The following is a 23,460-nucleotide window of genomic DNA, read 5'->3' as shown; positions in this document are numbered from 1 at the left end:
TCTTCAAATATCTTCATCTTCACCTTCAGTGTGGGGTCCTTAAACCAAGTGGCCAATTTTCTTCAACACATACTACCATTACATTTATTTCCAAGTGAGAAAGATTCGTTGATGACTTGTAGTATCTATTCCAGTCATAATAGAGCTTCCCTTCAAAAAGGGTACACCAACTTTCATCACTTCAGGCTGCCTCGATGTGGTACTGGACACTCAAATCACTGGCCAGGATTTGCCGTTAATGAAGGGTTGGGGCAGGGGTTTGCACTAGCTGTTTGCATCAGTCAGGTCATCAGAAGCTTTACAATAAATGTCTGAGGAAGGCCCTGGTTTAAATATAACTGTAAACTGTAATGTTTAGATATATAATTATAAACTTATGCAGACATTGTGTGCAACTTACTACTCACACTGATAATCCAGTACCATTGTATATTTTGAGATAATTTAAGTCATCCACCACCCCTACCCCTGAAGATGCTGGTCTCAACAGTTTAACAACCTAAAGAAATTGTCAAATTGCAGCAAAAAAATCTCTCATTGAAGCCACTGAGAATAAAACGCCAGTGCCCTAAGATCACTGGTCTCCTTGTGTCATAATCTGCACATATTTTCCCCAACACGTTTAAGTGTCCACTGAGAAACTGGTTTGGTCTGTGGTTGGGGGGGGGGGGGGGTCACCACAGCCACTTTCTGTGCAATTGATCGACTACCTAAACGAAGATTCGGCAGACACCCCAGGTTCACCAGTTGTCTAAACTGCCATGTAAAATGAAAATTATGCACCTTTAAAACATGCATAAAATTACCCAGAACTTCTTTTTAAATAGAAAAACAAATCTAAAACATACAAGTTAAAGAAATTTAAAGAAAATAAAACATTCTCTTAATGTGTACTAATTAAGTAAATAAAATTAAAAGCTTAATTAAGCTTTCACTGACTGCCATTTTCTACCATTCATTCATGTGACTGGTGTAATGGCACAACATTAATCTAGTATGCATTCATAGTGCAGATTTTGCAGCCCAAGAGCTGAAGTATTCTACAGAAGGCCACACTGCCCAGTTGGACTTCACAAGTCTAACAGAACAACAAAGGTTTCTGCTGAATGGATGGCTGCACTTGTGAACTGCTTACTTATCAATCTCAGCAGAACATTTGCCTTATTATGCAGACTGAAAATTAAATTGTATGGTGTGCGAAAGGCCAAAACAAAATCAAGAAGAATCAAAAGTCAAAGGTTGCGACTTCCCTCGCACATATTGATTCTTTAGTTTTTTTTTTCTCCTCTGGTCCTTGTGCAGCCCTGGCATGTTCAATAGAAGATGCCTGTCAAGGAGCCAGGCACAGTGCAGATAATAAGCAGAATGTTTGGAACAACTGATCAGGGTGATACTCTAAATGACTGAGCAGACAACGTCCTCGTCATTGACAGTACCTGGGGACAACAGAATCAGTGCATTCACTCAGTGTTGATTTGATAAGTCACTGTTCCTGTTTTCTGAGCTTACTTTTTCATTGACTATTTCATGCAATACTTCTTCCTGTCTTTCATCATCCTTTTCTCTATTAAGCCACAACATTTCAGAACACTTTTATGTTGGGTTTCAGTTACACTATCGGGATAGATATTGAGAAGCTAAGGCAGTGCCTGGAGGGGGAAGATGGGGAATTGGGGAATGAGGTTACAGCTCTACATGCCTATCCCACAATCACATTTATAATAAACCACCATCAGCACCCCAATTTTAAAACACAGGCCTGGAGTGATCTGGAAAAACAAAAGACTAATGAACAGAATGTAAGTATCACTGGGTTGGATAAGACCCTCCTTACCAATTGGCTTGGATTTCATCCGTACCCAAGCAGTACAGCAAAAAGCAATCACCAATATGATTACACCAGTGCCAACACAGTAATGTGTCCGTTCAGCTGCAAGTGACAGAACATAGATTAGCATGGGGCTAGACGTATTTAACAACAAAATTTACAACTACTCAATTATATTTAGAATACATCAGTTCACTTCCTGCTTCTTATAGATCCCACACTAAGCCAACTTGACTGCATCATTAATCTGTTGCAGCACAGGGAGATAAAGAATCATTATTTACAAAGTGTGTATTATCCCATCACGAGAGGTTATTGTATTTTGAAATTTCTGATCTACATGCCAAACAGCTCACAGAACCTGCAGACAGAAATGTTTAGGATAATTCAGCAAGGCAAATTCACCAAGGTTGTTGGAGGAATTTGTGTTAAATCTGCACCCTGAATCTGGCTTTCAAATGGAACCTAGTTGCTCTCTTAATTACAGGTCAGATTTGGACAGCACGCAAAGAAAATCTCTTGTACAGCAGTAATGAGTTTCTCAAACAAGTCAGTTCATTCAGGCCCCGTTGCAGTATCCACTTCATGTGAGAGCTCAAAGGTACTCCACTGGCCCAAACTCTTCCAGCAATTTATAGTATTTGCATTGCAATAGTGACATGTGGATTTCACAATTTTATCAATAATATTCTTTTCTTTGTAGCATTTGATCTTTGTTTTATCTCACTAAGGGCTGCCTTTAATTGCCTGACAAATAGGACATTGCTTGTGAATGGGTGGCCAATGGCATTCAAAGACTCTGTGGGTTGCAGGGACTGTTTTGGGTCTATGACTGTATGACACAGCATGGCAACATTAAAACAGGAATAGAAGCATAAACCTGGCTAATTTGTATACAAGTATTTGGATGTGACAGGGTTGCTTCAGAACACCATAAATAAAGCCTGATTAAATACTCGGATAGATAGTTAGATGCACAGTAAAAAACAAAAAGTTGTGTCACATCTTAATAAAACAAGGGAGAAGTGTTTAACCTAGGTACAAAGGGGAATTACCAGAATGATGTGTAATGCCCTAGTTAAGATTTCTACTGCTACTCTGTGAGGTATTTTTATTTTAGCAGTTTTCTGCAAAAGCAGTGTGTCCTGTTATTAAGAGTGTTTTAGCTTCGGCTAAGGATAAGGAGCCACGTTGTCCAACTTAGGAATGTTGTGTCAGCCAATCAGGATTGTCTTCATACGTTTTGTAACTTTCTGTCCAGTTGGGTCCAAAGGAAGATATTTTGAGAGAGCTAGGTGGGATCAGATTTCTGAAAAAAAGTAGTCTGGTTCGAGGCCTTTGCAGAGCAGAACTGCAGAGCAGGACAAGGAAAGATGCTGCTCAAGGGAGAGACCCGTTGTAAGTAGTGCTTTGTTGCAAATGAATGGTTCCAAGGAGGAAGTGCCAATACTCCTGAGTAACCCAGTTCATTCAAGGTGGTCTTTGAGTGAAGTTCAAACTATGACTAGCGTCCTTGTTGCAGAATGTGGGTTCAGCGTGAGTAAAGCGATACACACGACTACTCCAGAAATGAGCTCCTATGTTTATGTGCACATTGGGCTGGTTTAACTGTAATGGGCCATTTTATTTTTCTTTTCTTTTTCTGTTAGCTGTTTGTTAAAGTTGAAATATTGGTAAATGCAGTGGTGCTGGAAAGTTTCTGAATCCTGTAGAATTTCTGTATAGATATGACCTAAAATGTGATCACATCTTCACATTAGTCCTAAAACTAGAAAAACAGAACCCAATTAAATAATACAAAAACATTATACTTGTTTATTTGAGAAAAATTATCCACTATTACATGTATTTGTTGGAAAAAGTATGTGAATCTCTGAGGTAATGCCCTCCACAAAAGCTATTTGGAGTCTGGTGTTCCAGTCAATGAGATGAAATTGGAGGTTTGGGTTGTAGAGGTGTCCTGCCCTATAAAAAAGACACACAAAGTCAGGTTACTGATGGAGCTTGCTCTTCTCAAGAAAGATCTGTGTACGTGCACCATGCCTAGATCAAAACAACTTTCAGAGGATCTTAGAAGAATTGTAGGGATGAATCAAGTTGGAGAAGACTACAAAACCATTTCTAAAGACCTAAGTGTTCATTAGTCCCCAGTAAGAGAAATTGTCTAGTACTGTTGCTACTCTCCCTAGGACTGTGTGTCCTGAAAAGAACATACCAAGAGCACAAGGTGCAATGCTGAAGGAAGGGAAAAAGAACCCAACGGTAACAGCAAAAGACCTGAAGAAATCTCTAAAACTTGCTAAAGTCTCTGTTTATGTGTCCACTATAAGAAAAACACTGAACAAGAATGGTGTTTGTGGAAGACCACTACAGAGGAAACCACTGTCTTCCAAAAATCATTGCTGCACATCTCATGTTTGCAAAAGACCACCTGGATGTTCTACATTGCTTCCGGGACAATGTTCTGTGAACAGATGAGACAAAAGTTGAACCTTTTGGCAGAAATGCAGATTGCTGTGTTTGGAGGAAAAGTGCACTGCACACCAAAACCCCATCCCAATTGTGAAACATGGTGCAAGGAGCATCATAGCTTAGGGCTACTTTGTTGCCTCAGGGCCTGAACAGCTTGCAATTGTTGAGGGAACATTGAATTCAAAAACGTATCAAGACATTTTACAGCAAAATGTCAGGGTATCAGTCCATCACCTGAAGCTTAATAGAAGTTGGATAATGCAACAAGACAATGATTTGAAAGGCAAGAGTAGATCAACAACAGAATGGTTTAAAAAGAAGAAAATTCATGTTTTAGAATGGCCGAGTCAAAGTCTTGACTTTAATCCTATAGAAATGTTGTGGAGGACCTTAGGCAAGCAGTTCATTCAAGGATGCCCAGCAACACTCCAGAGTTGAAGCAGTTTTGTGTGGAGGAACGGCCTAAAACTACTCCAAGCTGATTTACAGGACTGATCACCAGTTACTGGAAATGTTTGGTTGAAGTTATTGCTGTACAAGGGGTCACACTTGTTACTGAAAGCAAAAGGTTCACATACTTTTTTCAACAAATACACATAATATTGGATCATTTTTGATGTTTTGTGTGTTCTTTATTTAATTGGTTTCTCATAATCCAGTTTTAGGACTTGCATGAAGATCTGATCACATTTTAAGTCATATTTCTGTAGAAATAGAGAGAGTTCTACAGGGTTGACAAACTTTCTAGCACCACTGTACATTTCTTCTGTAACTTTATGCCAATGTATAATCCGTTATTTTTCTGGTGAACGATAACTTTGCATGGGCCAGTATTCACACAGCATTGTCTACAATCAATGTTCCTCCCCAGAACATCGCAACTTTCCTGTTTGTTTGAACCCCAAATCATACCATCACAGACATGTATTGCTTATGAAAGGTGGCCTCCTCGCTGCTGCATCACGTGGCTAGCAGCAGAGCTAGCTAATGAGCCAAGTTTGTATATGCGCCTGATGAAAGGTTACAGGGAGAGATTAGAAATCTTGGGATTACACTTACTGAAGAAAAATTTAATGTTGGCTCTTGAGAAAAATAATATTGAATGGTGAGCAAACACAAAACGATGAATGCCCACTCCCATATTTATTTAGTTCTTTAGGTATAATACTACATCCAATTGTCAAAAGGTAAAGAAATTATACCCTTAAAGTTTGACATTCCAATCAACTTGAACATACCTGGATCTTTTACTGTTTGTGCTGTTGGTTTTGCTTGTGTTGTTACTGAAAGAAACAAGATCCAAATAATATTAGAAATGTAAAAATGTAGAAATTAAAAACATAAAAGATGGGCAGCACTGCTAAAGACATCACCAAAGATCTGGGCTCAAATCTAACGTTGCCTCTGATGTGGAATGTCTCACATGGCTAGTTTAATTAAATAGTGCCATGTAGATTAGAGGGGACTGTCAACAATGCACCATATTAAATGCTAAAAATAAATCCTAAGGCACTTTAAAAGTAAAAGCCAACTCAAATGCACAGATTAAACAGGGAAAACTCACGAAAAATCTTGAAAAGGTCAGTTTAGAGAGAGAACTCATAGGGAAAAGTTTTGAGGAATGACAAGATATGGTATGGTTAGTTGAAGGCAGGGTTGAAAATTGAAGGGAGTTGGGGAATTTGGGCTTGGAGATTACAAGGTCTAATGTATAAAAACGACTGAAATCTTGTCTCAATTTAACCCTTAAGTTTTTAGTTTTAGGATCCCTTCTTATAACAATGTACATACCTTTAAAAAATGTTTATTCCCTAATACATTTCCCATTACCACATCTAATCTCCAGCAACAATACTTGTCCCAAATATCTCCACCCATTGGAACACCATAACTTACCAATGGGAGTAACAGTTTGAATGGCCCGTTTGCAGTCATGATGACAACCTTCAAAAAATGGAATAATCTACAAGACAAGAGAGTCAAATTAATGATTTTCTTGTACCTAACTAGTGACTTTCAAAAGGACAACAAGATAGTGACAAAAAAAGTGTTTCTGAAGATTTGTATGTTAGCTTGAAAAGATTTTTGAATTTTAAAATGCGTAAAGCGAGTAAAGCCATGCTTCAGTTGTTCAGATCACATTTGGAATACTGCATTCAGTTTAAGAACACAGCATCCTAGGAACAGTGCACAGATCTTGCAAAATCAGTCAGAGTTGAATTAATAATGTTACCAACTGATCAGGTTTTCACAAGCTTTTATAGAAACTTGAAGAAGTTTATTTTTCTCTTGAAAACAAAGCAATTTATATTTATGTAACAGCTCAACCTAGGTAAATCTCTCAAGATGCTTCAAGTAGCATCTTGTATGTAGCAACTATGTTTAGTTGGTAGCACACTTGAACTGTCTTGATTCAGGCAAGTACTACACCAGGGTCCATCACATAGGCCTACAATGACATAGATGACAGAATTCTGAACTCTTAATAATAACATCTTTGAGGTGACATACTAAGCCAAGCCTCCATGTTTTTCATATGGGCATTAAACACTGAAGAGCATAACAGCAATCACGTGTTTATGCCCTGGTCAGCACACATCTTGCGATCAAAACTAAAAACAGGATCCGTGGTCATTGTTATAATGCCATATGTGGGATATTGTTGTGCATAATTTGTCTGTTACCTGTATTACAATGATAAAAAAGTTAGGATTACATAGAATATATAAGACAGAAACAGGCCTATCAGCCCATAACAGAGAAATTCCTCTTTTCTATTCCAAATTTAGTGTCAATCTCTATTTCATTCGCATCCATATCTTGTATGGACTCTTAAATGCTTCAGTTATCAAGGTTCAAATTCTCATTCCTTGGGGAATTAAGAAGTTTCTTTTTACGGCAATAGTCATTTCCAAAACTTGCAATATTCTCTCTATAGTGTCTTAATCAAAACTTTTAAATCACTTTACATAACATTCAGGCCAAGTATTCTTTCCTTCAAGCATCCTTTCCAAATTTGTAGGTCATTCCTATTTTCGTATATTTCTTGTACGTTTTCTCTGCAATCTGTCATTTTGAAAGCCTTATTATAAAATGCCATACTCTAAGCACAGTCAAACCAAAGTCCAGTGTAGGTTTAGTACGACTCCCCCACTTTTCAACACCAAGTGCCTGGAAATAAGGACAGTGTTATTGGTTGGTTTACTTATGGCTATATTAACCTGAAATGGCCAGCTAGTACTTAAAGATAATTTTTCCATTCAATCTGATAAAGACTTGCATCTTCTAAGTAACGTGTGACTGCCCTATTAATGTACTAGTGTGATATTCTGAAGTCCTTTGCTGAACTGATTTGTCATCGTTTGGATTCACATGCTCATTTAGAAATTGCATTGATTCTAACCTCAGAACAATCTATATTGAGCCAATGCAATATCATGCACTTTCCTACCAGCACATTGCTTCTAGCAACCCTGTCTTATTAAAGCCACTATGTATGGCTGCACATACAATTTTAGTTATTTTAAGATTATTTTCTTTGACAATATTAATCATTCTTTAGAGTTCTATTTTACTACTTGCTGACTTGCTATAAAAACCTAGCATTTTTTTCCTTCACTTTTTTCTATTTAATATTCAGACTTCTCATGTATATTTCCTCTCACTTCTATTAAAGCTTTTGCCATCTGTTTACCCTTCCTGAGAATGCACAGGCCCCATCCTAGATCAGGCGGTGCCATGGCTTCTGGGTACAGCCCTTTGTGCTCAAAGTGGTTCCAAAGTCCAATGGAAGATTTTTTTTGAGATCTGAACACTGTTGACATTTCTCACTCATCTCTTGAACTCTTAGCTAAATTTTAAGAAGATACACCAGAGTTAAACACGCTGTTGCAAGTCTGGAGTGACACAAGCCTGAACAGGTCAGGCTGGTAATTCCCTTCTCCACTCAGGCAAGCACATGATCATCCAGCAATGTTAGTAATAATGGTAACAAAATTATGTTCCAGATAATCACATTAATTTAACTGTTCAACTCAGGGCTCTGGCTTTCTAATCAATAGATTAACTACTGTGCTATCACAAGGTATTTAAGGATCTATCCAATTAGGTATTTAGAAAGATAGAATAAATTGTTAGAATGCATTTTGATATCAGCACTGCATCAAATGCTAATATTGCCAAAGGAGGTTTGATGTTTTTTCTTTGGTCTTTCTTTGTTTTGTGCCGTCTGTGGGAAGATGAATCTCAGGGTTGTATACTGCATGCACACTTTGATAATAAGTGTACATTGGATCCACCACAAAGCACCACATCACTCATGGGTTGCAAGATCAGATTTAAGTACTGCCTCCTCAAGCAATTCTATTTCAAACTGAAAAAGGAATTCCAAATGTTTCAGACTTTTTTGCAGGCAAAGCTGCATTCATACAAGTCTCACTGCAAAAGTAAAACTCAACCCCCTTCTGGAATTCAATTTAAAATATGTATTGTTTCTTACCTGAATTTCATAAGTAGTACAGCTTTGCATCCAGTTTTCAATTGAAAAAGTTACATTTACTCTTTGTTCCACTATCTGTCATAAATTTTAAAAAATACAATAAAATTAGTCATTCTTAAATTTCACATACCTGCCTTTTCTCAATGTTGTGGAGGGAGATGTTATCTTACTCCAGTCACAGAAAAACTTCAAGTAGCCATTAAAAATTATCAAAAGTAATCAGTGTTAATCTACAATTAAAATACAATATTGGAAACACTCAAATCAGTAGGGAGAGAAAAAACTAATGTTTCAAATCAAGGTCCCTTCATTAGAACAAACGTTTTAAGTTGAAGTGAGGTGGAAGAACACACAGAACCAAGGAATGAAAGTTGTACAGATAACAATAGAAACCACAGAGAAACTCCTATTATTATTTGGAAACTCCGATGGTTTGTGACCTGGCTCTCGCAAGTCCCCTTCCCCATAATTCCTAAACACATCTAGATCTTATTTCCTACACTCGCCTTAAACTTACTTGGTACTGCTGCCAACACTGCTTTTAAACTCACTGGAGCACCATTTCCCAAACACAATCCCTTAACACACCAAGGTCCCACTTCCTACACTCACTTTAAATGTACTTGGCACTGCTAACAACACTACTTTTAAACCCATTGGAACACCATTTCCCACACACTCTTTCAACTCACTGAGTTCATTGGAAAATAAATTATACTTTTCTGAGCAAACATGAGGAAATATTTTTCTGACATAACTTAAAATCTGGTAATTAGAAATGTGTTCCTATAGCCTGGAAAAAAAATCTACCAGACACCAAAATCTCAAATGTGCCAGAAAATCAGAGTTTCACTGGACTTTAAAAACCAGCAATTAGAATAAAAACAATAAAACAAAATATACTGACAAATCAGTGGAGAAATAAAAGAGTGAGAGTGAGGGACAAATGTGGTAAAATAAAATTACTGCAACATGCCCAATCAGAAGGTGACATGCTCTTCCTTAAGCTTATTCTGGACATCTTTATAGGAATCTTTGAGATGGATGGAAGAGTGGGAATGGGATAACTTGAAGCTCAAGGTCACCCTTGTGGATTGAACAGGGCTGTCCTGCAAAGTAGAGGCCCAATCTGCAACTGATTTCTCCAGTGCCGAGACCATATTGTAAGCACCAAAGCAACACATTAAATTGGGAGCAGTACAAGTAAATTCCTGCTTCACTTGAAAGAGCCATTTGGGTTCCTGAATGTTGGGAAGGGAAGTGATAAAAAGGCTTGTGTTGCATGGGAACCTGTTGTGAGAAAGGGAATGGCCTGTTGAGAAGCATAAGTTGATCAGGTAGTCACAGAACAAACCATTCCTTTAAAATGCTGAAAGGAGGTGAGTAACACATCTGGTGATGGGATCCCATTGAGTGGTGGAATTTGTGAAATTTAATGGCTTGTTGGATAAAAGATAAGGTCAAAATCATAAGACCACAACACAGAGGAATTAGGCCATTCTGCATAATTATTCCATCATGGCTATTTTACTATCCCTCTCACCCTCTTACTTCTGCTTTCTCCCCATAACCTTTGATGCCCCTGACTAATTAATAACCTATCAACCTCCCCTTTAAACGTACCTAATGACTTGGCCTCCAGTCATCTATGGCAATGAATTCCACAGATTCCCCACCTAATGAAATTCCTCCTTATCTCTATTCTAAAATCCCTCTATTCCTGAATCATTCCTGTGAACCTCCTCTGGGCACTCTCCAATGTCAGCACTTCTTTTCTTAGTTAAGGGTCCCAAAGTTGCTCATAATGCTTTAAGTGTGGTTTGGCCAGTGCCTTATAAAGCCTCATCATTATATCCTTGCTTTTATATTCTAGTCCTCTCAAAATGAATGCTAACGTTGCATCTGCCTTCTTTACCACTGACTCAATCTGCAAGTTAACCTTTAGGGAATCCTGCACAAGGACTCCAAAGTCCCTTTGCACCTCTGATTTCTGAATTTTCTCCTCATTTAGGAAGTATTCCTTCTACCAAAGTGCATGACCATACACTTCTCTACATTATACTCCTCTGCCAATTCTTTGCTCATTCTCCTAATTTGTTCAAGACCTTCTGCAGACTCCCTGCTTCCACAACACTACCTAGCCCTCCACTATTTTTGTATCTTCTGCAAACTTGGCAACAAGGCTACCAATTTTGTCATCCAGATCATGAAAATATAACGTGAAAAGTAGCAGACCAAAACTGCCCCAAAGGGACACCACTAGTCCTCAGCAGTCAAACAGAAAAGGCCCCCTTCTTTCCCACTCGTTGCCTTCTGCTGATCAAGCTGGTATATTTCCTGTAATGCCATTGGACCTTATCTTGTTAAGCTGCCTCATGTGTGACACCTTGTCAAAGGAGCTTCTGAGACTCCACGTAAACAACATCCACCGACTCCTTTATCTATCCTGCCCATTATTTCCTCAAGGACTTCCAACAGATTTGTCAGGGAAGATTTCCCCTCAAGGAATCCATGCAGACTTTGGCCTATTTTATCAGGTGTCTCCAAGTATCCTGAAACCACATCCTTAATAGTGATTCCCAATCACTGAATTCAGGCTAATTTGCCTATAATTTCCTTTCTCTACCTTCTCCCTTCTTAAAGAGTGAAGTGACATTTGTAGTTTTCCAATCCTCGGGAACCATTCCAGAACCTAGTGATTTTTGCAAGTTCATTACTAATTCTACCACAATATCTTCAACTACTTCTTTCAGAACCCTGGAGTGTAATCCAGCTGGTTCGTGTGACTTATCTACCTTCAGACCTTTCAGCTTCCCTAGCACCTTCTTCTTAGTAATAGCAACTACATTCACTTCCGCCCCCTGAATTTCTGGTATACTGCTAGTGTCTACCACAGTGAAGACTGATGCAAAATACTTCTTAACTTCATTTGCAATTTCCTTGTTTCCCAATACTACGTCTCCAGCCGCTGCTGTTCTGCCATCATCCCTGCTAGTGTCCCCTTCTAATTAACTTTGGCCAGCTCTTCTCTCATGCCTCTGTAATTGCCTTTACCCCACTATAACACTGATACATCTGACTTTAGCTCCTCCCTCTCAAACTGAAAGGTGAATTCTGTCATATTATGATCACTGCCTCCAAAGAATTCCTTTACCGTAAACTGCCTAATCAAATCTGTTTCATTACACAATACCCAATCCACAATTGCCTTTTCCCTAGTGGGCTTAACCAGAAGCTGCTCTAAAAAGCCATCTCAAAGACATCCTATAAATTCCCCTTTTTGGGAAAAAAAGGGTGGCTTTGGTTCCCAATCTACCTGCATATTGAAATCCCCCATGACTATTGTAACATTGCCCTTTTTACATGCCTTTTCTATCTCCCATTGTAACTTGTATTCCACATCCTAGCTACTGTCTGGGAGATTGTATATAACTCCCATCAGGGAATTTTTACTCTTGCAGTTTCTTAACTCCTTAAGGATTCTATATCTTCCCATCCTCTTTCCAAGTATTAGGTTTCATTTTTTAACCAACAACCACACCACTCCCTCTGCCTACCCATCTGTCCTTTCGATACAAGGTGTGTCCTTGGATGTTAAGCTCCCGACTATGACCTTTGTCCAGCCAAGTCTCACTGATGTCCACAACGTCACAGCTGCCAATTTCTAACTGTGCTACAAGATAATCTACTGGATACTGCATACTGTGTGCATTCAAATATAACACTTCCAGCCCTGTATTCATCACTCTTTATGATTTTGCCCCCACACCACATTTCAATTCATCCCACAGACTGACTGGAACAAAAGCATAGTTTATTTTATAAATAGGCAGAAAATTCAAAAATCCGATGTGCAAAGGGACTTGGGAGTCCTCGTGCAGGATTCCTTAAAAGTTAACTTGCAGGTTGAGTTGGGGGTGAGGAAGGGAAATACAATGTTAGCATTCATTTCGAGGACCAGAATGCAAGGATGTAATACCGAGCCTTTATAAGACACCGGTGCGGCCTCACTTGGAGAGTTGTGAGCAGTTTTGGGCCCCTTATCTAAGAAAGGATGTGCAGACATTGGAGGGGGTACATGAGAATTATCCCAGGGATGAAGGGGCTATTGTATGAGGAGCATTAGTTGGTTCTGGGCCTGTCCTCGCTGGAACTTATAAGAATGAGGGGGAATCTCACTGAAATCTATAGAATGTTGAAAAGCCTAGATAGAGTGGATGAGGAGAGGAGGTTTCCTAAAATGGGGGAGTTTATGACCAGAGGACACCCATTTGGAAAGGAGATGAGGAGGAATCCCTTTAGCCAGAGGGTAGTGAATCTGTGGAATGCATTGCCATAGGCTACTGTGGAGGCCAGGTGATTGGGTGTATTTAACACAGAAGTTGACAGGTTCTTGATTAGTTAGTGCATGAAAGGTTATGGAGAGAAAGCAGGAGAATGGGGCAGAGGGGTGAATTGGATCAGTCATGATGAAATGGTGGAGCAGACTCGATGGGCCAACCGACTTAATTTCTCTCCTGTCTAAGGGCTGCAATTTTGCCCTATCATCTGCCAATCCTTCTTCAGTCTTACTACACATTGCGTGTACTTGTAGAGCAACTGCCCCATTCTCAGACTTATCCACCTGGCTCCCCTCCTGCTGTCAAGTTAGTTTCAACCCTCCTGAACAGCTTTAGCAAACTTACTCGCAAGGATATTGGTACCCTTCATGTTCATGTGTAACCCATCCTTTTTGTACAGGTCATAAGAGATCCGAATGATCCAGAATTCAAACCTTGACCCCTGCACCAATTTCTCAGCCATACATTCATCTGCCAAATCTTCCTATTCTTACCCTCCCTGACAGTTCTGATAGCTAGCAGGAGATCCAGGAACAGAAATATAGGTAGATTATGAAAAGATGGAAATGTAACATTGTAGAGGGTGATTTGACAAGGTGCCACACACAAGGCTGCTGACCAAGTTAAGAGCCCTTGGTAATACTAGAAAGTTACTGACATGGTTAGAGCTTTGGCTGATTGGTAGGAGGCAGTGAGTGGGAATAAAAGGATCCTTTTCTGGTTGGCTGCCAGTGACTAGTGGTGTTCCACAGGGGTTGGTTTTGGGACCACTTCTTTTTATGCTGTAGATAAATGATTTAGGTGATGGAATAGATCATTTTGTTACCAAACTTGCAGATGATACAAAGATTGGTGGTGGGGCAGGTAGTTTTGAGGAAATAGGAAGGCTGCAGGGATTAGATTAGAAGAATGGTGAAGAAAGTGTCAAATGAAATATAATGTTCATATAATGTTGCATGGTCATGCACTTTGATGGAAGAAATAAATGTGTGGACTATTTTGTAAATGGGAGAAAATTCAAAAATCTGAGATGCAAAGGAACTAGAGAGCCCTTGACAGAATAACCTAAAGGTTAACTTGCAAGTAGAGTTGGTGATGAGGAAGGCAAATGCAAGGTTAGTATTCAAGAGGTCTAGAATATAAGAGCAGGGATGTGATGCTGAGGCTATATAGGGCTCTGGTGAGGCCACACCTTGAGTATTGTGAACAGTTTTGGGCTCCTCATCTAAAAGACATGCTGGCATTAGGGAGGTTCACAAGGATGATTCTGGGAATGAAAGGGTTATCATATGAGGAATGTTTGAGAGCTCTGGGTTTGTACTCACTGGAATTTAGAAGAATGAGGGGGGATTTCATTGAAACGTTTTGAATGTTGAAACGCCTAGACAGAGTAGATGTGGAAAGGATGCTCCCATGGTGGGGGACAAGAGGGCACAGCCTCAGGATAGAGGGCGTCCATTTAAAACAGATGGGGAAAAATTTCTTTAGCCAGAGGATGGTGAATTTGTGGAATTTATTACCACATGCAGCTGTGGAGGTCAGGTTGTTTGGTGTATTTAAGGCAAAGCTTGATAGGTTCTTGATTGGACATGGCATCAAAGGTTTTGGGGAGAAGGCCGGGAACTGGGGTTGAGGAGGAGACAGGAAAAAGGATCATCCATGATTGAATGGCGGAGCAGACTCGATGAGCCAAATCGCTTAATTCTGCTCCTATGGCTTATTATCTTAATTTTACCAATATTGACCCTTAGTGTCAGAGGCTGACGAGGACCAGAATTTGTCAGGCATATCCAGGAGGAATTCTCGACAGTGTGGAAGTGATCCAACCAGGGAAGGGAGCATTAACAGACCTCGCATGGGAAATGAGCCCGGCTAGGTGAATGAAGTTTCAATAGGACAGTATTTTGGGAACAATGATCATAACTTCCTAAGTTTTCAGATAGTTATGGATGACAGTAAGAATGGACCTTAGGGAAAAATGCTAAATTGGGAAGGGTAATAACATAAACATGAGAAAGTCTGCAGATGTTGAAAATCCAAAGCCCCACACACACACAGACACACACACACACACACACACTCACACACACACACACTCACACACACAGACACACACACACACACACACACACACACACTCACACACACTCACACACAGACACACACACACACACACACTCACACACACACACACACTCACACACACACACTCACACACACACACTCACACACACTCACAGACACACACTCACACACACACACTCACACACACACACTCACACACACACACTCACACACACTCACAGACACACACTCACACACACACACTCACACACACACACTCACACACACACACTCACACATACACTCACAGACACACACTCACAGACACACACTCTGCTGGGGAACTCAGCAGGTCAGACTGCAACCATGGAGAGGAATAAACAGTCAGGAATAGCTGTTATTGGATAAGCTCACAGCTGACTTTTGACTTGATTAAAGGTCAGTTGGACAGAATTCAGGGCCTATATGTTCCTGTTAGGAGGAAAAAAAAGAAAAGCAAGATTCAGAAACTTTGAGTAACGAGATATTTTGCAGATTTAGACAAAAATAAAGAAGCATATACAGGTTGAGGAAGCTGAAGCTGGACAGAGCCTTTGAAGAACATAAAATAAGAACTAAGTAACATACAAAACACTGGAGGAACTCAGCAAGATCAGGAAGCATCTATGGAGGGAAATGAACAGTCAACATTTCCTGCCAAGACCCTTTATCAAGACTGGAAAGATAGCAGGCTGAAGCCAGAATAAAAAGGTAGGGGTAGCAGGAGGTGAATGACAGGCAAATCCAGTCAAGGGGGAAGGTAGGAAGGAGTTCAGAAGCTGAGAGGTGATAGCTGGAAGAAGCAAAGGACTGAGAAGAAGGAATCCGATAGACCATAGAGTAAAGGGATGTGGGTGAGGAACCAGAGGAAGGTGAAGATGAGGTGGGGAGGGGAAGGAGAAAGGCTAAGGGAAAACAAAGGACGATGGTGGGGGAAGCAGAGGGGAGTGGTTATCAGGAGTTACAGAAATCAATGTTGGTGCCTCCAGTTGGAGACTACCAAGACAGCACGTGAGGTGTTGCCCTTCTGATCTGTACCTGGTCTGAATGTGGTAGTAAAGGAGACTGTGAACAGGATTGTCGGCGTGGGATGAAGATTGGAATTAAAATAGGTGGGGATTCTGGCTGTCACAGAGGACAAAGCCAAGGTGCTCAACCTCCATACCGCTCCATCAATGTAGAGGAGGCTGCGCGGGAGCACCAGATGCAATCAACAACCCCGATGGATTTATATGTGAAGCGTTGCCTCGCCTACAGGGACTGCTTAGGGCCCCGATGGTGCTGAGGCAAGCAGTACAAGTGAAGGTTGCAGGTTTGAGTGCCTGGAGGGGGACTGACGTGGAAGAACGAACAGACAAGGGTGTTGCAGAGAGAAATGCTCCTGCAGGAAGTGGAGAGGGGAGGAAAGGAGAAGGTGTGCCTGGTGGTGAGGTGGCAGAAATTGGGGAGAACTATGTGTCAGATACAGAGGCTTGTGGGACAGTGAGAACAGGGGGAAGCCTATCCCTGTTATGCTGGGGTGGGGGTATAGGCAAGGATAGACTTGCAGAAAATGGAGATGTGGGTAAGGGCTGCAGTGAAACCAATGGTGAGAGTCTCCATTTTCTGGCTGTCATTGAGTGGAAAGCCTTATCATGAGAACAGATGCAGTGGAGATAGAGGACTGAAAAGGGAGTAGCATAACTGCAAGTGACAGGGTGGGAAGAGGTTAGTCAAGGTAACTGTGGGAGTTAGGGAATCAGGAGGGCCAAAGGGGGCAATGATGTGTTTTTGGTGAGTAAGATTAAAACCCCAGTATTTCAACAACAAAGTTGGGAACTTACACCTGGCACAGAAGTGAACAAGGTACTATACTAGTATTTTGCTTCAGTATTCACCGGGGATGTCAAGATTAGGGATATTCCAGGGCATTGTGATATTGAGATGTGGTGTTGCAGATCTTGAAGAACAGTAAGGAGGGCAAGTCCCCACAACCTAATGAAATTTTAATAACCAAATCTACCAGGGAAACAAAAAAGCTGCATAACATTCACCAGAAGATTTTTACCTCCTCAAGAGTTTGTGTAGCAGTATTGCAGATCTTACTTGATTCAAGACTTTGCAACATGACATTGTACTTATATGAATAATTTCCAGTCTGGAAGAAGACGGTCATCTTCATTTCATTTCTGATGTATGTCACATTAGGATTCCATAGACTGCCTGTAAATGCAGAGATGAGGAATTATTAAAATCCAATATCCTTCTTGCCTTTTCCACTGTTCCATGATGACCTTTGGTGTTAATATTTTTAAAAACTTTTCACTGTATAGTGGACATTATGTCTGTTATTAAATATTCAGACTTCAAAGTAAACAACAATTTTGCAGTGAATAAATGGAATTACTTCCACAATCTTGCACATCATTACTGATCATCAGCAATAAAACTACTAAGGTAAATTATCACTACAAGTGTGCTAAGACTTTCCTTCTCTGTCCTATATTTGCCAAGACTACATGCAATGGTCTGTGCAGAAAATATGTCCCATTTGAAGATTATACAATTTTGTTTCCCACAGATCAATTAAGAACATTCAATTGTCTTCAAAAAGTCTTACCTGGCTTTATTTAAATTAATCAGTTTCTTACATAATTCAGTTGCTAGAACACCATTCACAAGTGTTCATAAAGAATGCACATTATAAATGTAAGTGGCCTAAAACAGGTTTTACTCAGAATAGGTCATATCCATAATTCAAAAATTGTGGTTCTACAACTAAATAGAAAATGCAGGACGTGCAGCATAGTTGGAGAGATAAACAGTGTTAACACCATAGTTCAATGAAGAGCAAAAAGGATTGGATACATTGCAGAGAGGGGCAGCAGTGGAGCGAACATAGGGAATGTACATTAAGTGCTCACCAAAGTTGTCAATGTGGGGGACAATTTAGAAGGTGTTATGTGGATAGTGTAGCAGTGTCCAGATAAGGCCTCATTAACTGTGAAGTGCTTTTAGTTGTATGTAGTTCATCTTAATACAGCTCCAAAGTACCCAAATTCTTATTCCTCACAGACTACTTAAGTAAGTTTGCCCTGGCAGATTCCTATGCTCCCCAGTGCAGAAGACAGCTTTTCTGTTGGGCATTTTGTGTAGTAGGATGGTCTCTTTTGGTAAATTATGGAATTCATTCCTTCTTTTCTGCACCGACAGTGACTGAGCTGCAATGGAGATTGTGCTTATAAAAGGGACAAGATGCAATTCCCACACACCAAAATATCCACAGTTGTGTTGAGTTGTATATGGTTCCATCATGAATTGCACAGATTCAATTTTAATCAATTTTCTCCAAAACATTCTAATGCTAACAAACACTAGCCTGTACATTTTTAAAAGCAGGGAGATCAATCTGACTAAATGATCTTCTAGCACATCTGAAATGGATGCAATCTAAATTCTAGGCTAACGTCCCACCCTCCCCCATCCCTCTACAAAATACCAACTGCTGTTATCACCCTATTTACAGAACAAAGACATAACAATAATTCCATCTCCTTCCATTCTCTTTTTAAGTTGGCTGCTTGCTGGTCAAATCAACTGAGAACTTGAACAGTAGCTTAAAGTATTGGATGCCTAGCCTTAATTGTTCTGTGTGAGAATTAGTGATCTGCATGCTTCAGAGGATTTCCTACTCCAAAAAGAGTATTTAAAAATTTGAGTTAGTCAACAAGTAAATGCCTACTGTAGTTCAAAGAACATAACTCATTGTCATAGAATTACATTATAGCACCTTTTACAAGAAAATTATTCCAATTCTCCCAAGCCTACTGTATCTTTAAAGCAAACTTAACTCACCTCTTAGCTTGCAAACCTCGGTATACTTCATCAAGTTATGGCTGCAACCTACAGGAAAAAATAGTCAGTTTGACTTCTTCCCGAATAAAGCAAATTGCAGACCATTCTGAAAAAATGAACCTTTCCCCAAATTTAGATATCTGTCTTGAAACTGCTGCACTGCATGAGTACTTATGTAAGCTATCAGGAATCTTGTTAAATCAGAATCAGATTTAATATCATGAAATTTGTTAACTTTGCAGCAGTAGTACAATGCAATACATGATAAACACAGGAAAAAACTGAATTACAGCAAGTACATATATGTATATTAAACAGTTAAATTAATATTAGTGCAAAAACAGAAATAAAAAAATGTAGTAGTGTTCATAGGTTCAACGTCCATTTAGAAATCGGATGGCAGAGGGGAAGCTGTTCCTGAATTGCTGAGTGTCTGCCTTTAGCCTTCTGTACCTTCTACCTGATGGTAACAATTCATGTCCTGAGAGCTGTGGGCCATTCATTACCACAACACAGAAAATAATTTAAAAATGAGCAAGTATGATAGAGTTGCATCAGCAGGACTGAAGATTGATGCCAATCTTCCCTTGACTCATTATTTGTGCTTTCTAAAATCTCTGCTTTCAGTACAAGTAAAATAAAAGCACACTTTTTCAGGTTAAGATCTTTACACCAGTGACTGCAATAACCCCTATTCTTACTATAAGTTGCTGAGTATTTACAGCTTTTTTCAACATTAACAGTTGTTTAATTGAACTTAGTGTGTTCTTTTATTTCTTCAAAAAACAATGTTTTTCCAAACAAAAAAAACTGCATTTCCCCAAAATAATTTGCACGAGTTAAAAATCATAAGGAATGAGCATCTAATAACTGCTAACATATTTTAATTAGAACAATATTAATGACCATATCGCTTAGTTCAACAAATCTAACTCCCTTTAAAAGTACTATACATGTAACTTCAAGCAGTCAGAGGACAGGTGCTTCTAACATGATAGTATAGAGCAGCAAATGTATTAGAAACTTTGATGGTCATTTACTTGACCTCACGAAAAACAGGCAGAACAAGAATGTTAAAAAGAAGTGAAATAGTAACACTACTTTTGGAACACATACCAGGCACAATGTATGCCACTTGTGGACAATCACTATCTTCACCAATTTTGGCTCTTGGTAAACTGCATGCTGTTACTGTGTATTCCTGGCCTGGATCTACTTCAAATCTCTCCAATAAGAATGCCCACTGCAATGCAAGAGCAGACACCATCAGCTTCTAACATTAATACAAATCTATAAAATGCATCTTGGTGCCTTAGAAAGACACATCGTTTATGTTAACTTAAATTTATCAGAACTTGTGTTTGTCCTCTGTGGTGAATACATGTACGATGCTGTTGCCGCAAAAAACTTAATTTTCAAGGCATTTACACGCTATGTATGCCTATGATCACAAGTTAAACAGGAAAATAGGCAAAAGTTGACAAGATCTAAGTTTAAAGCTGTATGCAAAGTTCAGTTAGATTACTATATGCAGGCTTGTCCACACTCAAGTCACTTGTCCGAAGCATGTCAAACTACTTTGCAGCACTGATACATGTAGAAATTGTTGAACAGGATGCAGTGCTGACAAAAGCCTCCCATTCTAAAATGTTTTAAACATAATGCACATGGAATTAGCACTGCTCTTTGAACTGTGTTTTGTTAATTCTCCTCTCCAGCAGGTCAATTGTACATCAGAACATGATACAGGATATAAACAGTTGATCCATTCATTTAATTATTGATGAATCCACTATAATTCTTAACAGGCACACTGCCTTATGCTTTAATAAGCTAAGAGAGGCTACAGAGGCACTTCTGAAACCAGTAACATTACTGCAAAATCTTTTTGTTTTAAACTCAGGTTACACTGTCTCCGTTGTTACAAGAATAAAGGTCAGACTCGACCACTGCAAATGAAGAGGCTGTGGTTGGGATTCAGCTCTAGTGCAGATTGAAGTATAATACTGAAAAGTTGCTTATTACATCAAATCATATGTCACTATTAAACATGATTCAGTAATTTATCTTAAAAAGTATTTATTAATATAAACTAGGAATTTAAAAACTAAAGCAACACACACAAAGTGCTGGTGGAACACAGCAGGCCAGGCAGCATCTATAGGGAGAAGCGCTGTCGACGTCAAGATGTCAAAATGAAGCCACTCTCAGCTTAGAGGCTGGGTAGCCTCCAACCTGATGGCATGACCATTGACTTCTCCAACTTCCGTTAATGCCCCCTCCCTTTCTTACCCCATCACTGATATATTTAGTTTTTTTCCCGCTCTCCCCTTTTTTTTTCCTTTCTCTCTGCCCATCACTCTGCCTGTTCTCCATCTCCCTCTGGTGCTCCCCTCCCCCTTTCTTTCTCCCTAGGCCTCCCGTCCCATGATCCTTTCCCTTCTCCAGCTCTGCATCCCTTTTGCCAATCACGTTTCCGGCTTTCAGCTTCACCCCACCCCCTCCGGTCTTCTCCTATCATTTAGCATTTCCCCTCCCCCTCCTACTTTCAAATCTCTTACTATCTTTCCTTTCGGTTAGTCCTGACGAAGGGTCTCGGCCCAAAACGTTAACAGTGCTTCTCCCTATAGATGCTGTCTGGCCTGCAGTGTGCCACCAGCATTTTGTGTGTGTTGCTTGAATTTCCAGCATCTGCAGATTTCCTCATGTTTGATTTAAAAACTAATGGTCGACTAGACCTCAAATTAGGAGCTAACAAAAGTAACTAAAGCAGACCTCAGGATGAGGTGGCATTCTGGGACTGTTAAATATTCTGGAAAAGACATTTCAACCAGAAGAAAGACCTGAATCTTATGTCAGTGCAAAAGAAAAGTTAAATGCAGTAAAAAGCCTGCAAGCCAAGTCCAAACTAGATGTTTCAGGACTGTATGAAGAAAAGCAAATTGGAACATTGCAAAATGACAGATGGGTCAGGAAGGTAACCAAGGAAGTGATCGAGAATTAGTGAAGATGATGGAATTGGATGCAGTTTACAACAGACAGGGAGGGCAAGGTAAAACCTACGTGAGGAACAGTGAGGGGCCGAGTCAATGCAGGAACAAGTGCCTCAATCAGCAGCAACTGTCTACCACATGCCTCAAACCTCCACACTGCCCCGAAATTCACTTGAACCATTTCTGACACCTCTCTCCCCTTCTCAATCTCTCTGTCTCCATCTCTGGAGACAAAATGTCGATTAACATCTTTTATAAGCCTACTAATTCCAATGGCTATCTCAACTATACTTCTTCCCATCATCTCCTGTAAAAATGCTATCCCCTTTTCTCAGTTCCTTCATCTTCACCGAATCTGCTCCCACAATGTGGCTTTCCTTTTCAGACCTACTTCTTCTAAGAACAGGGTTCCTCTTCCTCCATTACTGATGCTGCCCTTATGTGGATCTCCTCCAGTTCCCAAACATCTGCTGCCTTAGCCATGATAGTTCCTCTTTTCTTTACGTATCAGCCTCTGTACCTCCGTATGCAATACATTCTCCACAGCTTCCACCATCTCCAAAAGGACCCTACCGCCAAACATATCTTTACCACCCCCCTTTCCGTTTCCCACATTGATCTCCCCCTCTGTAATTCCCTTGCCCGTTTGTCTCTCCCCACTAATCTCCCTTCAGGCACTTATCCCTGCAAGTTGCCAAAATGCTACACTTGGCCATTCACCTCCTCCCTCAGCTCCAATCAGCCCTTCGAAGTGAGAAAACACTTCAGCTGCATATCTGCTAGGGTCACCTGTTGTGTCCAGTGCTCCCAATATGTCCTCCTCTGCACTGGTGAGACCCGTCAAAAATTAGTGGACCACTTTGTCTGCTCTATCCACCAAAAGTAGAACTTCCCAACAGCCCAGCTTTTTAATACCAACTCCCATTTCCACTCTGACATATCATAGAAACATCGAAACCCTACAGCACAATGCTGGGCTGAACATGTACTTACTTTAGAAATTACCTAGGGTTACCCATAGCCCTCTATTTTTCTAAGCTCCGTGTACCTATCCAGGAGTCACTTAAAAGACCCTATCATATCCTCCTCCACCACAGTTGCTGGCAGCCCATTCCACACACTCACCATTCCCTGCGTAAAAAAGTTTACCCTTGACATCTCCACTGTACCCACTTCCGAGCACCTTAAAACTGTGCCCTCTCATGCTAGCCATTCCAGCCCTAGACAAAAGCCTCTGACTATCCACATGATCAATGCCTCTCATCATCTTATACACCTCTATCAGGTCACCTCTCATCCTCCGTCGCTCCAAGGAGAAAAGGCTGAGTTCACTCAACCAATTCTCACAAGGCATACTCCCCAAACCAGGCAACATCCTTGTAAATCTCCTCT

The 23,460-nt window shown here is 40.1% G+C and overlaps 1 protein-coding gene across 1 annotated transcript in view; it reads right to left on the bottom strand.

Moving 5' to 3' along the window:
* LOC132398508 (interleukin-17 receptor A-like) overlaps positions 1–23,460 on the bottom strand; it is a 52,706-nt gene that overhangs the window by 4,945 nt on the left and 24,301 nt on the right. Inside the window, exons 5-11 of the mRNA XM_059978078.1 lie at positions 20,192–20,318; positions 19,076–19,123; positions 17,289–17,443; positions 8,799–8,873; positions 6,197–6,263; positions 5,539–5,583; positions 1,835–1,930 (exon numbers count right to left, since the gene is read on the bottom strand). Coding sequence (XP_059834061.1) covers positions 1,835–1,930; positions 5,539–5,583; positions 6,197–6,263; positions 8,799–8,873; positions 17,289–17,443; positions 19,076–19,123; positions 20,192–20,318 — 613 coding nt within the window. The remainder of the gene's footprint in view (positions 1–1,834; positions 1,931–5,538; positions 5,584–6,196; positions 6,264–8,798; positions 8,874–17,288; positions 17,444–19,075; positions 19,124–20,191; positions 20,319–23,460) is intronic.

This window comes from Hypanus sabinus, chromosome 8 (assembly GCF_030144855.1).
Source record: "Hypanus sabinus isolate sHypSab1 chromosome 8, sHypSab1.hap1, whole genome shotgun sequence".
In the NCBI taxonomy this organism is placed as follows: Eukaryota; Metazoa; Chordata; class Chondrichthyes; order Myliobatiformes; family Dasyatidae; genus Hypanus; species Hypanus sabinus.
Note: the sequence above shows the minus strand (reverse complement) of the source record. Positions and strands in the feature narration are given on the sequence as shown.